At 41.3% G+C, this 17,468-nt stretch overlaps 1 protein-coding gene across 1 annotated transcript; it reads right to left on the bottom strand.

Annotated features, from left to right (window-relative positions):
* Window positions 1-3,309: 3,309 nt before the first annotated feature.
* LOC110720745 lies at window positions 3,310-15,831 on the bottom strand. The gene is made up of 4 exons (XM_021899788.1): window positions 15,554-15,831; window positions 15,301-15,390; window positions 4,529-5,057; window positions 3,310-4,020 (listed from the first exon to the last, which is right to left on the bottom strand). Exons 1-4 carry the CDS (start codon window positions 15,675-15,677, stop codon window positions 3,384-3,386), a joined length of 1,380 nt encoding a protein of 459 aa, XP_021755480.1. The 5' UTR covers window positions 15,678-15,831; the 3' UTR covers window positions 3,310-3,383.
* Between the last annotated feature and the right edge of the window lie 1,637 nt (window positions 15,832-17,468).

Genomic DNA, 17,468 nt, shown 5'->3' with positions numbered 1-17,468 from the left:
ACAACAAAACATATAGAAAATCTCTACAAATTTCTAGATAAGATTATCTAATTATCATAGGAACACCTTGTAGGTTTAGGACTAAGGAAGAGAAAAACTAAGATATATAGTGTCACATGCTTGCAAACTTGCAGTGCTAATAAAATTGGACTTTATGATAGTAAGATGGTCTTACACAAATGTTTCTCATTAATTTGCATCGAGACTTTGTTTGACAATCCATTTTTAATAAAAGTTAAGATGTTGAATTATTAAGACACCTTCAATAGTTAGTCTTTTTTCACCCCTAGTCCTCCATAAACAAATTAAATAACTAGGGTTCGTTTGGTATCGTTGTGGTTTTCTGTTTTTTGGTTTTTTGTTTTTCAAAATCATATGATACATGTTATATAATGAATTAAAAAATAGTCAAATTTATTTATATCATGATAATTTTAAAAACTGACAACAAAAAAGTGGAAATACCTTTTTCTTGTTTTCTGTTTTTGGTTTTTTATTTAAAAAAAAATAATGAAAATTGAAAACAAAAAACAAAAAACGATGCCAAACAAATAATTATCACACCAAATAACTCATTCAATCAGATACCCTATCTTATTATCAGTTTCTCTACTAATTTATAATTTTAATTGAATTATTTATTTTAGCTCCATTTCATTTAGTGCTGCCAAATAGGAGTATAGTATTATATTTTTGATACTCATAACCACAATTGATTTTTAATGTTTTATTTATTGAAAACATAGTTTTAGCACCTACAATGATTTGATTTACTATTAATGTTACTTATAGCATAATTACATATATATAAATACTATAGTAATAGTCTACCAAAAAAAGAAGTTTAAATTATACTCCTTTGATTTCTTTGCGTTATATGGTACATAAGTTTTTTGTATGGTTCACTTAACATCAAATTATTTACAATATTTTATCCAGTAAAGTGGGGCTATAAATAGTATTGCAAAAAACATTATTGATTTGGAACTTTTGTTTGCTGTTTTATTATATTCCCGAATCGGTTTCTCGATCTTTTGATAGTTGGATTTTGTTTGATAGTTAGCTCCTTTGATATGTCATCTTTCTCAAACAGGTATCTCTAATAATATTAGTTTTCCATTTGCTGTCGAAATTGTCGTCATTCAGTCCAATATGAAAGCTAAGTCTTGATAAAATCTTAGAGACTTTTTATTGCCGTAGGAATGTTGGATGAGGAGACCAAATAATGACCTATAGCAGGTTAAACTCGTATGCGTCTACCAACATATTATCAACTGGTTAAGAGGGAGTTATTGTAACTTCACTAGAAGTTTCGAATTTAATAATACATAGTCATTCCATTCTTTTTATGTACGTCTCTTCCACTTATTGTTTATGTGATCAAATTTTATAATTTTCAAGTATCTTTGATAATTTATTATTATGTTAAATTGTCTTAATGTATATTTTTATATTTTCAGTTTTTTATAAGTTTGTAATAGTAACTACGGTAACTTTTTATTTACAAAAAGGTTTACTTTAAGAATTGAAAAATAGTCTAGTACGTGGTCTTACCATAACCAATAACACATGTAATTTTGGTTTAAAGCTTTGTTCTATTGGACAAATTTATTTTGAGACACAAATTCAAATAATGGATTGCTAAATACCGCCATCAAATATTATCAAACCACCATCATTTTAAGTAAAAGGACTTTCTTGCCCTTAATAAAAATTTACCCAATTTTTTACTTTTATTTTTCTAACTTTAATCCATCCACTACAACCACCGCGTCAACCACCTAGATTGGACCACCACCACGAACAGAAAAGTCAACGAAACTAGATGATAATCACGGTGGCTCATCGGAAAACCAACCACAATCTCCACCGTCAGCTTTTGAACAAGTACGATTTTGATATTTAACGTTGAATTTTGACGCGAAAAATGACTTTTGACGATGGTCAACCGGTGACCAAAATCGGTAAACCGTCACGGCAACCTATTTTGGGCGCCGATTGACCGTTACGGTTACCGATTATGAGCGCCGGTACCGTGGTCAATTTATAATTATGAACAATATCAATTAATAATTATTATAATTTTAAAAATAATAACATAATAATAATTTTTACAAAAAATAAAAATAAAAAAAAGGGTGGCTGGTAACAACCGGCGTAGAAAACTGGTAAACTGGTTTACCGCCGCCGTTAACCGGTTTTGATCATCAGTTACCGGTGACGGTTAACCGAAATTCCACGCTGATTAACGGCTACGGTTTATCGGTTTTCCACGCCGTTTACGAGCCGTCAAATATTTTTTTAAAAAAAAGCAAAAAAAAAAACTAACCATTAAAACTGGTGGCTGGTAACTAACCGGCGTGGTAAACCGGTTGACCGCCACTGTTAACTAGTTTCGATCGCCGATTACCGGTGCCGGCCAACCGGTTTTCCACGCCGGTTACCAGCCATCGAATTTTAAAAAAAAAATCCGTCAAAACTAACCTCCTTTGTCGGTTTTTCGGCCATTACACCACCAGACCACCGCCGCCTGTACGATCCACCGCCACCTACCGCCGCTTGCCTTGTGATTGTGGTGGTTGTGGGGAAAGAAAGTGGTGGTTGTGGTGTTTGATTAGAGAGGACAAAAATAAAAGGAATAAAAAAATTGATTAGGGTTTAGTAAGGGCAATAACGATATTTTGCTTGAAATAAAGGCGGTTTTGATCATTTTGGATGGCTATATTAACACCCTCCATTTGAATAATGGAGAATTGCAGAGTTACGTATGTTTACTCAAGTTTGTTACAATAGGTGAGGTGTCCGCGAGACACAAATCTGAATAATGCATAATCACAGATTCACAGAGTCACGTATGTTCGTTCAAGTTTGTTACAATATGTGAGGTATCCAAATAAAAGCTAAACATGTTCATTCACTTTCTCTTGAGATTTGCCGCCTTAAATTGCTGAAAATGTGGCTTTTTCCCTTTCTTTTCTCCCTTTTATTTAAAGTACAATGCTCAACCATTACGGTCAAATCTTGTCCACCACCCTTTGTTGGTAATTAGGCCAATACTCATTTCTTTTAAGGTCTCTGCCAATTGCCACCAATGTCTCCATTAATTGTGTTGCACCAAAATTTCTCTAAGGCTTATAACATGTTTATAATACAAAACCGATTTGTATGTTAGCAAAATACCCTTATTAAGGATGAGTAATGGAAGATGATAAGTTCACTACAGAGTGCAATATAGAGTATTAAGTAATAAAATCAATATTATCTTTAATTATGAGAATTTAGAGACAATGTGATATCTAAATTCGGAAACACAAACAACACGAGTAGTATTTACATTTCCTCTCATTACTCATAAACCCTTCTATCCTAATTTCACCAATATATTAATATCCTAAAAACTTCAAAGCTTCATTGAGAGTACCTTTAAATCTTGCAATATCAATGGTGACATTTTGTCCGTCAATATATAGTGACCTAGCGGACCTATACCCTTGCTCAAAGACAACCAATGGATCAAAAACAATGGGATCATCTGGACCGTACACGTCATATAAAGAGCTCTCTTTAGCTACAATCTTATAATCCATGTACTTCAGCCCCATAATATGGGCCGGGTTACCATAGTAGATATCGGAGGCCCAATTAAGGGCTAATGGTACAATTTGGACCACAACAGCCCCATCACGAAGAAACACTTCATTTGTAAGCCCAGCACCATGGGCCCCTAATATGATGTCACATGAATTCACAACTTCTGCAAACTTGTCCAAATACAGCATTTCATGGGCCTTGGCCCAGTGGATCTCAAAGCCCAAACTTAACATCATTTTCACCATTTCATCTTCGTTAAGAAGTACTCTTGTTTCTTTGCGTGATATGAAGAGTATTTTGGGCTTCTTGTTGGGCTTCATTAGGCCCTTCATGGTTAAGTTGTATGATTTCCCAAGGAATTGCCTGAAATCTGCCATTGTATAGTCTCCTGGAATTTCTGAGCTGTTTAGTGCTAGATTATCATGGTACCTATAATAAAATATATAAACATGTTTAGTTGAGCATCTAATCTCATGTTACAATAAGATTCATCAAATAAACAATTTGTTTGAATCTTGATTTGTTTTAGAGCGAAATCAACATGTGAAATAAGAATTATTTAATATATGGCTAGTTAAACAAAACTCTCAACGACATAGTTAGCTACAAAACACTAAAATGAAATGAATCTAACAATACATGTATCAAAAATGAAATTAGCGAAAAAAAATAGTCATTTTAGTGTAATGAGCATCAATTCCCTAAATTGAATATTTTCTAAAGTCTTACACTAAACAAGTTAGACAACTAACATCAGACGAATCTACCAATATGCCTTTAATGGACAAAATAATGCGTTGATATTTGATATGAACAAAACGAAAGTAAGAGAATGCATGATATACAATATATTCACATCTTATACTTATTACTCGTAATTGCCTAACTGCTAGACAAGTAACCCGACACTTGATGTTACGAGTGTTAATATATTTACCTGAGACCAAAAACAGCACCGTGAAAGCAATGAACTCTTCCATCTTCATCACCATTTATAACTTCAAAAGATGACAATTGCTTCAAAACTTCCTTGTACTTAAAAACCCACCAATCTGCATAATCCGTGATTATAAATTGCACTTGAGAATTAAAATGCCGAGAAGTGAGAAATAATGGGATTATAATCTCATTAATCTCATGAAATACATTTCCTATAAATCCACCAGTTGAGAATATTATTGCTGGAACTTGATGTGTAACCTCACAATATGAAGATGCATTTTTTCTTTGTGTTATATTAGTCCCATGAAGTATTTGTATTGGTGTGACTTCTTTCATGGCCGTCGGATCTTCCCTTCTTGCATATGGCTGAACCGTCCGTTTCTCTGATGGTTGATCGGACGGTACGTACACAACCAAGGGTTGGTTGGTTGGTATAATCACTTGTTTGTTGATGATGCATTGTTCAAAGTGAAATTCATAGAGGCATGAAATTCCGGTAGCATCTAGTTGAGCTAGATCTTTCCCTGGTTTTATTACATGTTCGAAAAGTCAATTCGGTGTTAGATTAATACTCCCTCTATTTCACTTAAGTGTTCGACTGCCCATAAGGTTATGTAAACATATTATAAACAAACTCACCAAGTTAAATGGACACATATATAATATTGCTGAAAGTGATGGATAACCCAATTGGTTAGAACTTTCTTACCGGTTTCATCCAATGTGACTCTCCAAACACCGAAAAATATATATAACATTACTATAATTGCTACATGTATTAAACAAGTGAGTGACAATGCATTGATATTTTAATTCATAGGTAATAATGATGATCAATCAATAATTTGCAACACAATACACAAGATTAATTGTAAAGATACCTAATGCTCTTAAAATGATTTATGTTGAACTGAATTGATTGTTACTATGATCAAAACTGATTTTAATTTTATTGATCAAAGCTGTTTCGGGGTTTTCTGATGTCCTGCGGGAGAGCTACAATTCCGAGACTGGAACCGGACGCCTGTACCTGCAAAATAACGGAGACTCCTGAGAGCTCCGCCTCCAACGGTCAAGTTAGTACCTGATTAAGGAGTAATTAATACAGAAATTAAAGTAATAAGGTCTCTCTAGGTGAGAGTATTTAATGTAGGTAATCTGCCTTGCTAGCGAGATCAGCCGGTTATTAGTGTGTTCCGTAATGTTTCTCCTCCGTTCCGTTAATTATTCGGTCCCTTGATTAATGAGGATTAATCGAGTATTTATAGCCTTGGGAAGCGTGCAACTCTCTAGGTTTAAGGTAAACCTAGGGCCGAACGGGCTTCTAGACTGAAATGGGCCTTGATGGCCGGTTGTCCCATTTGGCATGGGTGGACACGTGGCGTGTCTTAAGTGGTCCGTGGAGGACGCGTGGCGGAACCTGGTTGGTCCACTTGTCAAACGGCGCTTGGTGGATAAAAATCCCCTAATCATTTGCCCCTCACAGGTGGCACGCGACTGGTCACGTGTCGCCTGTGACAGGTGTCGCACGGTGACAGGCGACGGCCCGTTACAGGTGTCACCTTGCAGACGGCCGGGAGACTCTCCCGCCCAAATTTGAATTCGGAGGCGACCCTTCGCCTTCTCATTTTGCCTATAAAAGGAAGTGCTGACTTCGGTCATTTTCACATTTGAGAATTTTTGCGAGAACATTCGGACCCCTGAACTTGCTCTGACATTTTCGGACTTTTTCTGCCTACCGCCTGTTCTGACAAGCCGACTGACCCGAACTTTCAGGACTTCATCAACTGTCATCCGTTCAGGTAACTCAGTTCTCTTACTCTTAATTTTCTTTTTATTTTTTGAAATGGCACCATGGAAGCACACGACACGCCCTAAGTTAGTGATCAGCCGGTCACCGGGGACGGCTGAATCTAGGACTAGGAGTGCCGCCTGCCCTTTTCTGGACCCATCTTTGCCCTTTATACAAAGTCCGACTGAATCTGTGTCTATGCAGAACGTGATGGCCAGAACAAAAAAGACTGCTAGAATATCAAACTCAGACGGCTCCTCCCAAAGGGTACTCCTTAGCGAAACATCTGACCAGGCGCCAGATGTGGAACGAGGCAACTGTCAAGCTGACAGTTCTGAGAGAGGGACCAAGGTGTTCCCTTCTCATCTAACCGTGGACATGTCTAATTTACCTTCTGCTCCTTCTAAGGGAGAGGAGGCGGGCCCCTCTAGGAGAGGGGAGGAGTCGTCCTCTTCGGACTCGTCAGGGGACGAGTCCGATTCCAGCTCTTCTGACCATAGTTCTTCTGACCATAGTTCTTCTGACTCAGAAGAAAAACATAACCGCCTACAAGAGGCGAGAAGTTCCCATGCAGTGGAGAAGGGGGATAATTGGGCAGAGCCGTCCGCCTCTTACAGAGAGGAAAACACCCCCTACTACTGCAGGGTGCCCCGGGGCCGGATCGCAACCATGCGAGACAACGTGGCGAGCTTTATTGCTAACCACAAAATGAGCCCGGAGTATTTACTGTTTGTGCCGGATCCAGAAGATACTGTCGTCTGGCCGGCTGGTACCAGCTATGGTGACGGCTGTTTTGGCTGCTATGTGGCGGCCATCAAAGCTGGTCTGCGCTTCCCATTACATCCGGCTGTTCAGCGGATTTTAGATGGGTATGATCTGGGGTTATGGCAGTTAGCCCCCAACTCTTGGGTAAACGTACTCGGCTATGTGGCCGGGTGCGAACTGAACGGGGTGGAGCCAAGTTTTGAGGCTTTCGCCCACATGAACTATCTCAGCCGGACCCCTAAGTCGGGAGGTACCGGCTGGTATCAACTAACAAGCCACAGGGGTTACCTCATGACGAGAGGTAAGGCAAACAAATGGAAGGATTGGCGGAACACCTTCCTTATTATCGAGAGTTCAGACACGGAGCTGAACAAACGTTTTAACAAGTGGAACAGGGATCCGCCTCTTCTTGCAGGCGGCCGCAGCATGCCGCCTGTTCCCCCAAAGGCTAAAAGAGAGATCCTAGACAAAGGACTCTTCAAAGTAGAGACTAGGGTGAACTCTACTTCAGGGGTACGAGAGCAAGTACCCCTACACTGCGTCCCGAGCTTCAAGTGGCTCTATGATGAGTACTTCTTGGCCGCCTGTGGCCTCGGCAGTCGGTGCTCTAGAGGTAGCCGGCCTGACGAATACTCTGTTTTTTCACGCCTTGTTTACTTGGGATTTTTACTAACTTTGCTGTTTATTTCTTTCAGCCGACGCCATGAGTAAAATAACAGCATCTAAGACTGCGGCGGCCATGCTGCGGGTTTCGCTAATGAAGCAGTCGTACGCCGACTCCCCCAGCAAGGAGGCACCCTTGGTAAGCTTTGAAAACTCTTCCCCTTTAAGTTGTATTATGCATATACTAACTCTTTTTGTTTTCAGTCTGGCACTCCAAGGGCTTTTTCCTCGCAACAGCCGGACCCCAAGGCCCGGAGAACGACTGTTGCAAGCTCTCCTGGGTCTTCCAGGAAAACAGTGGCGGCTGAGAAGCAGCCGGCCACTTCTTCAAAAACCCAGGCGGGGCCGCCTAGATGTATGGACACTTGCTTGTAAAAACTCACTCTTGCTTCCTTCTTGATTAGGTCTAACTTGTTTTTCCTTCTGCTTAATGCAGCCGGCCCCCAGGGACTTGACTTGGTTGAGGTAGCCAAGTCAATGGTTAAAGTAGTTCCTCCCTCTGACAGGGAGGCGGTCAAGGGTGCCGGCACCCTTGACCTCGATGGAATTTCGGGGATCCTAGCTGAGGTATACCCTTTTGAAGTTCCAGGACGCCTGTTAACCCTTATGATTGGAAACTGACGCCTGTTTTTCTTTGTACTTAGGCCCTGCTCCGAGTCAACAGCCTTCGCAAGCCGATTGATCGGAAAAACAAAGAGGTAAAGGCCGCAAAGGCTATGGCCGCCTCCAGCTGTGATAAAGCAATGTTTCAAATTGCCCAAAATGAAGTACTGACCATTGATCTTCTTTATTATCAGGCGCAGGCGACCGCCGCTGTTCGGGCTCAGCTAGAGGCGGCCCAAAAGAAGGTTGACGAGCTGGAGGGGACCGTCACCAAATTTAAAGCCGAGCTGAAACCCCTTCGCCAGAAAATGCACTCTTACGAAGCCATGGAGAAATCTTTGGCTAACGTAAAAGAACGCCTGGTGAACCAGGAGAAGAGTCTTACCCAAGAGCTCTCGGACAAGGCCGAGCAAGAAAAACAAGAGCTCGTCCGGGAGATGGTGGAAGACTCCGCCCAAATCCAACGCATGACCTGGGAACGACTGTTCCCCAGTGCCGACTTTGCCTCATGGGAAAGAACGTACCGCCAGTGTTCGGAAATATATAATCAACAGATCCTGGCGGCTGCTGAAGAAGAGGCGATGGACGTTGCGTTGGAGGAGGAAGAGCCTGTTGTGGCGCTTGTGCCACTTGGGGGAAAGGCATCAAAAGATGATGCAGCGAAGGCCGAGTCCAGCAAGAAGAGTGCTGACCAGGCGGCTGCTGCTGATACTGAACTGCCCCCTTCTTAAGCTTTAAGTATATTTTTTCTTTTCACGGCCTGCGTGCCGTTTGCTTTGTAATTACCCGGCCAGGGGGCCAGGGTTTTGAATATTCTGCTGGTCTTTTATGGCCGGCTCATTTTAATCAAATTTTTTGTTTTTGTTCAAATTTGTCTAAGTATTTGAAATTTGCTCACTAGACAGACTGTTGTGTATGGCCGAACGTTAAGACAGGTACAAATAGTAAGTATGCCGCCTATGCCCCTGGACGACTGGTTGTCTGTTTCCAGGATAGATGATCAGTCGGCCATTTAATCAATCGGTATTCGAACTCTTTATTCAATTTGACCAAGTAATTAGAATTACCAAGTAGCCAAGGAATTTAAGTAGGAAAACAAGCGGCGGGTACCGGTTGTTTCCCTTTATTGCCAATGTTGGCCTCTAATTTGTTATTTGTTAACCTAGCAAGAGTATTGGTTGAGAGCCTTTGTTTATTAAAAACAAGTGGACGACTCGTACCTTTTAGGCTCAGTACTAAGTTTGAGTGACTATTAAGTTAACATAGGAGTTACTTAGTCTTCGTCACAATCTTGATTGAGTAGTAAAGGTATCAGGCGGCGTAGGCCGGCTAGACCCCTTGATTTACCAATGTTTGTTGGCTATTTACTCAATAGGTTATCCAGTAGGAATAGGGGTTCGAGTGCCCTTGTTTGTATAAAATAGGCGGACGACTCAAACTTTTTAGGTTCCATACCAAATTTGAAGGAGTGACTATGAGTTAACTTTGGAGTTACTCAGTCGCCGTCACTTTTGTTTGAGAAGTAGAGGTACCAGGTGGCGTAGGCCGGCTAGACCCCTTGATTCGCCAATGTTTGTTGGCTATTAACTCAATAGGTACCCCCTGCATTTATCCCAAGTAATACAGGCGGTCATCTGACTCAGATGTCAACTGCTACCACTGGTTTGGTTAGTGATAGAGTTATCCTTGTCTCAAAAACGGCTACGTGGTTGCCCTTTGGGACAGTCGTATAGGTGCCGTGTAATTAGTTTATAGAACAATGTTCCACCCAAAAGGGAGCTGCTCTCTGCGACGAATTTCATCCGAATGGATGCCGCCGGACGCCTGCTATAATGTTGGGACAGGTCGGATTAGTTTTTTAAAAGTTAGATCAGTTGACTAGGCGCCTGGTCTGATCATTCGGCCAGTGGCCTTGGTACGTTCTTGGTGAACGTATGTGCTAAGTAAAAGAAGGGTAGCCGCCTGTTAGTTACAGGATCGGCCAGGCCCTAAACTTTTTAGCTAAGTATTGTGAGTAAAATACTCGAGGGAGAGTAGCCGACTGTAATGGAACAGACGGCATGCCCCTGTAAAGATAAAGAGTGAAACTCAATGGAGAGTAGCCGACTGTAAAGGTACAGACGGCATGCCCCTCGTAATACAAAATTGAATAGTAAGTGCCAACTTATTAAGTAGCTCTTTACTTTACATCATTCAAAAGAAATATTTCTTAAGGTTATCTACATTCCAAGTTCGAGGCAACGGTTGTCCGTCTGGTGTTTCCAGACGGTAGGTACCGTCCCTGACTTCCGCATAGATTCGGTAGGGTCCTTCCCAGTTGGGAGTTAGTTTGCCAGACTCGTTAGCCCTACCAACTGCTTCCATTTTTCTAAGTACAAAGTCCCCTACTTTGAGTGGACGCCTGTGCACTTTTTTGTTGTATGATCTAGTCATTCTCAGGCGGTAGATTTCATGGCGCAAAACAGCATTGCCCCTCTTTTCAGGAAGTGAGTCTAATGCCAGGCGCATAGCTTCCCAGTTTGCCTCTTCGTCATATAGCATTACTCGAAGAGTCGGCTCGTAGTGTTCTATTGGAAGAACAGCTTCTGCACCATAAGTTAGGAGGAATGGAGTTTCTCCAGTCGCCCCTTTTTCAGTCGTCCTAATGGCCCAAAGAACATGTGGTAGTTCATCTGCCCATAGGCCGCCTGCTCGTTCAATTTTTTTCTTGAGACCGTCTGAGATGATTTTATTAAAGGCTTCTACCTGGCCGTTTGCTTGTGGACGGCCGACAGATGCAAAGTAATGTCCAATTCCTTGGTCTCCCAACCAGCTTTTGAGAACAGGCGTCTCAAATTGGGGACCATTATCAAAAACCATAGACATGGGAACCCCGAACCGAGTGATGACGTTTTTCCAAATGAATGAAATTACATCTTTCGTCTTGATTCCCTTTACAGCCTCCGCCTCTACCCATTTAGTGAAGTAGTCAACGGCAACAAGTATATACCTTCTGCCGCCTGTAGCAGGCGTATATGGACCCAGAATGTCCATGCCCCACTTAGCAAACGGTAGTGGGCTGTGAATGGTAGTGAGGTCAGTAGCCGGACGGTGAATTAATTTGCCAAACCTTTGGCACTTGTCACATTTTTTCACCATCTCCATTGCATCTGCTTCCAAAGTAGGCCAAAAGTAGCCCTGCCGCCTTGCCCTTTGAGCAAGCATCCTACCACCTATATGGGAAGCACAGAAACCAGAGTGAAGATCATCTAGTATCTCTCGTCCCTTTTCAGGAGTAACACACTTTAAGAAGGGTTGAAGGTGCCCCCTCTTGTGCAGTTCCCCCTGTATCATTTCAAAACAGGAGGCTCGTTTTTTCAGTGATGCCGCCTGTTGAGGATCATCCGGCAGTGTACCGTTTGTCAGATATGCCCTGATTGAATCCATCCAGGTTGAGCTTCTGTCTAGAATTCCAATAGGATTTTCCTCGATGCTTCTCTTCTCCATTACTTCCCAAAACACAGTTCGAGGAGTATCGGAGGAGGCGGATGATGCTAATTTCGAGAGTGCATCTGCCTGGTTGTTTTCTGATCTCGGTACTTGGATCAGATGGAAATTCTCAAGGGAGCCGACTGCTTGTCGGACCGCCTGTAAATATTTGATCATGGCCGGATGTGTTGCTTCGTATTCGCCATTGTACTGACTATCAGTTGTGAATCAGAACAGGCGTCTATTTTCCTTGCCTTTCTGGCGGACTCTGTCTGGGACGCCTTTCTTTTTCTGTCGCCTGTTTCTTGAACAGGCGCACTTTCCTTGACATTGTCAAGGTCTGTTTTTTCTCCACTTGACCCAGTGGCCTTAGCAGTGGGTTTGACATCCGAGAGATAGCACTCTCGGGCCATCCTCTGATCTCCCCTTAGGGAGCCGACTGTTCCATTGTCCCTTTCAAACTTAAGCAGCATAAGTGACGGGATTATAACAGCCTTGGCACTATTCAGGGTTGGGCGACCCAGAATCATGTTGTAGGCAGAGAGTTCCTCTACAACTAGGAATCGGACTACCATGTGTCGTCCTTCCCCTTTTTCGCCCAGGCGGACGGGTAGATCAACTCGTCCCAGTGGGTGGACGACTCCTCCTCCAAACCCTATTAAAGGGTGGGAGGCCGGATGTATGCAGTCCGTCTGATATTTCAGTTTTGACAGACATTTGCTGCTGATGAGATCTGAAGAGCTCCCAGTATCTATGAGGATTCGACCAACTCTCTGGTTGGCCACTTTACATTCAATAACGAGAGGGTCGTCATGCGGCCCCCTTATTCCTCCTAGATCCTCTTCAGTGATGACAATCTCAGGAAATGTATATTTGGACGGTCGTTCTTGGTGAACGGAATTTACATCTAACCGCCTTATATTATCTTTGTTGCCCCTAATAGTGGGGCCGCCTCCTGAGAAGCCGCCTGCAATGGTGTAGACGACTGCATCATCTGTATCGGAACTGTCGGCCTGTTGATTCTTTTTGGCCGACTGCTTTTTTGAGGAAGTATTCCCCGTAGATTTCTCGACATAAGTGTCAAGATCACCTTGATCAGCCAAGCGGTCTAGGTACCGCATGAGACTAATGCAGTCGTTGGTGTGATGACCAATGTCATCATGATAAGCACAGATTTTGTCTTGGTTCCGGTTGCTCGCAGAACCCTTCATGGGGAGCGGTTTCTCAATTGAGAGCCGTCCCTTTATTTCTTTTAGGATAAACTGGTTATCCTTGTTAAACACATACTTTGGGGAGTATGGTTTGAATTCCTTTTTCTTCTTGGCCGGCTGTTTAGAGGAATCAGCCGCCCAGACCCCTTTTCTTTTTTCATCTTTGTTGGACGACTGTTTCTGTCGTCCTTCTCTATTGTCGAACCTCTTCCCGTCCGACTGTTTCATTGTACACAGATCAGTCGCCTGTATATAGGCTTCTGCTTCAATCAAGGCCTCTTGAAGAGTCGCCACCCTTTTTCGAACTAAATCAAATTTGAAGGTAGACCCGTCTTTGAGACCTCTAAAAAAGTCAGTATAAGCTACCTCATCCGGTAACCCTTGAATCTGTATTCTCATCAGGTTGAACCGCCTGATGTAGGAACGAAGCCCCTCCTTTTCACCCTGCTGAATTGTTCCCAAATCAAGGGTCGTTTTCTTCGCAGGAATGTTCATTGCAAAGTTGGAGGCAAATAAGTAAGCAAGCGTCCTGAAACTGTTTACACAACCAGTCGGCAGGTTGCAGAACCATTGCTGTGCAATTCCCTTGAGAGTTGCTGGGAAACACTTGCACCAAGTGGGATCATCCAACCCTTGAAGGTACATCAGGTTGGTGAATGCCATCAGATGGTCTTCCGGGTTAGTAGTGCCATCATAGGCGCCTACTAAAACATTTTTTACTTTGGCTGGCTGAGCGGCTTCAGTAATTTCCTTGGAGAAGGCCGACGGCTGTTCACCAAGTCTAAGCAGCCGTAGCTGCCAGTCCATAGGTTGGACGTTTTTTGCTGCAGGTCCACCAAATGGAGGTGGCTGCATAAAATATTGTTGTTGCGGCACAAATGGCAAATTTGGTACCGCCTGCGCACTATGAAAGCCAGACTGACGGGAGGTGCCGCCTGACTGACTCTCATGGTACGACTGAGTTGGCCTCATCGAGGCATTTCGCAAACTGTCCTGAAAATTTGAAGTAGAAGCCGACTCTGATAATCGGTCACTCTTCTTCTGCTCTAGCAGGTGCCGAGCATCTGTGAACGTTTGCCTTGACCCGTCCGCCTGAATATGACGAACCGGTTTCCTATTTCCCGTAGGATAACGGAGTTTTGTGAAATCAAGAGCAGACGGCTCCCGCTTCTTAGATTTAGGATGGGGAGTCGCCTCTCGCCCTTGAACTGGCTTCCTCTTCAGTGAAGTGAAAGGTTTTTTGGCCGCCTGCTCTTTGACTGAAGCAGGCGGTTTTTTGTTGATCAACTCTTGGATCTCTCCCTTGAATCCCCTCATGAAGGTCATGAGTTCGTTCCTTGTGATGGGAGCAGACCCATCAGTCGGCTGTTGCCGAGCAAGCGGTGCGCCTGCTGGCTCGCTTCCTGTTTGAAGATACTCCCGTTCCCTTATTTCAGTATGACGGGTACGGCGGGCCCTTAGGGTCCCGTCTGGAGCTGTATGAGTTTCAACTTCAAATTCACTTTCGGTATCATGGTCCGACTGAACTTGAGGGTCGTCTAGGGGACGCCTCTCTTCTGGGGTCGGTACAGACTTGGATGCCATCTCTGAAGTACTCTCCCCACAGACGGCGCCAAATGTTTCGGGGTTTTCTGATGTCCTGCGGGAGAGCTACAATTCCGAGACTGGAACCGGACGCCTGTACCTGCAAAATAACGGAGACTCCTGAGAGCTCCGCCTCCAACGGTCAAGTTAGTACCTGATTAAGGAGTAATTAATACAGAAATTAAAGTAATAAGGTCTCTCTAGGTGAGAGTATTTAATGTAGGTAATCTGCCTTGCTAGCGAGATCAGCCGGTTATTAGTGTGTTCCGTAATGTTTCTCCTCCGTTCCGTTAATTATTCGGTCCCTTGATTAATGAGGATTAATCGAGTATTTATAGCCTTGGGAAGCGTGCAACTCTCTAGGTTTAAGGTAAACCTAGGGCCGAACGGGCTTCTAGACTGAAATGGGCCTTGATGGCCGGTTGTCCCATTTGGCATGGGTGGACACGTGGCGTGTCTTAAGTGGTCCGTGGAGGACGCGTGGCGGAACCTGGTTGGTCCACTTGTCAAACGGCGCTTGGTGGATAAAAATCCCCTAATCAAAAGCTATTGATTGCATTAATTAAATTGTTATAAGTATAATAGAATAGAGCTTAAACAGTAAATTGTACGTATGAATGTATGATTGCTTTAAAATTAAATATACCGTATACGTCAAAAAGGGAATTTTGTAGTTTGTACCTCGTACTAATCTTCTTAATTGGATCTCCATGCTTTCTTTTCCATCCATAGGAGTGCCATCTTCCTTCTTGTTCCATACTCGATGCTTCCCTTCATTTACAATTTACAATCCACATTTTATTATTTGCATCATCAAAGTCGATACATTCCGAACAACAACAACTATATATGAGCACATATTTATAAGAAAACCGAATACTAAAAAAACATAAATGGAACAAAAAAGAACGGAGGGAGCAAAACTATCACTTACTCGAATAATCAAACTTCACGGAAGAACTTCTAGGTGGAAACGATTGTTGAAGAAGTAGGATGAAAAATATAGAACCAGCCGTTAATAAGATTATTAGCCATCTTCTTGTAACCAATTTCTCCATAGTTATTAATTATATGAACCTTAACTTTGAACCTTAGTTAGTGTCGTGTCTAATGAAACATTAAGTTGAGATTAATACGTCGTTTGAATCGATGCTAGATCAAATCCATTAATTTAATGTTCATAGCATTAAAAATCTCGTGCTTAACTCTGAATCTTTGATCGTTTGTCCATATTTTATAATGTTCAATTCTTAGACTTAAGCAATTAGTCAATGAACGATTGCCCTAAACTATGGTGATGTAGCGTAAAATATGGAAGATTGGCAATTTTTTAATGCCATTTACTACTCACTAAGTCACTATACTGACAAACTAAATCTAAAATATGGATTTTAATATCATATGCTCGATCTATACATCTCTTACATATTTCTTGTTATAAATTATCCGTGATAGATATATGATTTGTGTGTCATGGATCAATAAGCTTTTAAAGAAATGAAAAAAAATTAAAAATTTAGACTCATTTGAATGTATGTTTTGAAAGTATACGATGATACAATTTGTATGTATGTTAAAAATTACTTCATAGGTAGTATAAGTTTAACTTCCACATTAAATGATTGTCTTTGCCTTGTGTTGGGCCTGTTGGTATTCTTGGCAAGTTTAAATTATCCACATTAAAAAAAAAAAAAGACGAACAAGCCCTAAGCTTTGTAGTTATCAATAAACTTTTCTATTCATACCAATTTTAACACACCTTTACCAACAACTCCAAGGCAGCTAGCGTTGTTAGAGTCACTAATGACTCAAGTTATTATAACCTTATGCCTTATAGCCAAGTTATAGGGCAGAATTTCCTCATCAAATCATAGCCAATGTTGGTTGCGGCTTTATGGGCCCATAGTTCTTCTTGTGTGAGCTCATTAACCCTGTTTCATAGCAACAACATATATCTTCAAAATTGTTTCAACTTAATAAGCCCAAAATGTCAATTATGTCATGGTACTTCCCAGTTCCCAAACCAACTTCACATGGAATTAGATATGGTGACTATAGTGAGTATGTGAGTGAGACAAAGCTAAATAACATTTCTTTCAATAAAATGGAATAATGTCTTGATCATATTATACACTTCATTAAATAAATAAATTACTACAATATTTCACTTTTTGGTACTTAATTATGTATACTTTAGTCACCAAAGATTAATTTTGTCAAGTGATAAAAGATATATAATCCTAAACCAAATTAGACATATAAGTGCAGTGGAACTTGCTAAATTGATGTAGTTTGGTAAATATGCACTCAACAAACATATTTTATACGAAGTGTGTCTCGATCTAACAAGCACAACAACTTCCGATTTAGACATCACTTGAATAAAGTCCAATATAACGGAATTTACCTAATAGAGTATACAAACCAATTCTAAGCTTCAATCATCAAGTTAACTTTTTGAAATAGTTACATTTAATATGGTATTAAAGCCAGCGTGACAAAGGATCAAAGATCCACATATCATCCACCAGTCCTTTCAAGCCGAAATTATCTTACACTAGATAAGAGGATCGAGGTCCAAGCTGTTTCAAGCCCAACAGATTCTCGTGTAAGGGTCCTGAGAGATTATTTAAACCCAGAAATTGATTAAGTTTAAGTTTTTGATTAAGTTTGTCCTTAAAAATTATCCACAAATTGATTGTGCATTAATTTTGTTGCCACGTGATCATACATAAAACCTTTTAGAAACCTTTTGATATATGAGTATAGATATAGATAGATATGTATTTGATATTGAAATATGTACTCCATACTAATTTAAAATGAAGATAAATTATTTTGTCACAAAA

This window comes from Chenopodium quinoa, unplaced genomic scaffold, assembly GCF_001683475.1.
Source record: "Chenopodium quinoa cultivar QQ74 unplaced genomic scaffold, ASM168347v1, whole genome shotgun sequence".
Classification (NCBI taxonomy): Eukaryota; Viridiplantae; Streptophyta; class Magnoliopsida; order Caryophyllales; family Amaranthaceae; genus Chenopodium; species Chenopodium quinoa.
This window is presented reverse-complemented; position numbering and strand designations above follow the sequence as displayed.

Bases quoted from the DNA above. Each gene is read 5' to 3' on its own strand.
- LOC110720745 (XM_021899788.1), bottom strand. From the start codon at position 15,677: ATGGAGAAATTGGTTACAAGAAGATGGCTAATAATCTTATTAACGGCT. The intron at 5,058-15,300 runs GTACAAACTACA...TAATAAAACCAG, and splicing joins ATTAAGAAGATTAGTACGAG to GGAAAGATCTAGCTCAACTA. The intron at 4,021-4,528 runs GTAAATATATTA...ATTTTATTATAG, and splicing joins GGTGCTGTTTTTGGTCTCAG to GTACCATGATAATCTAGCAC.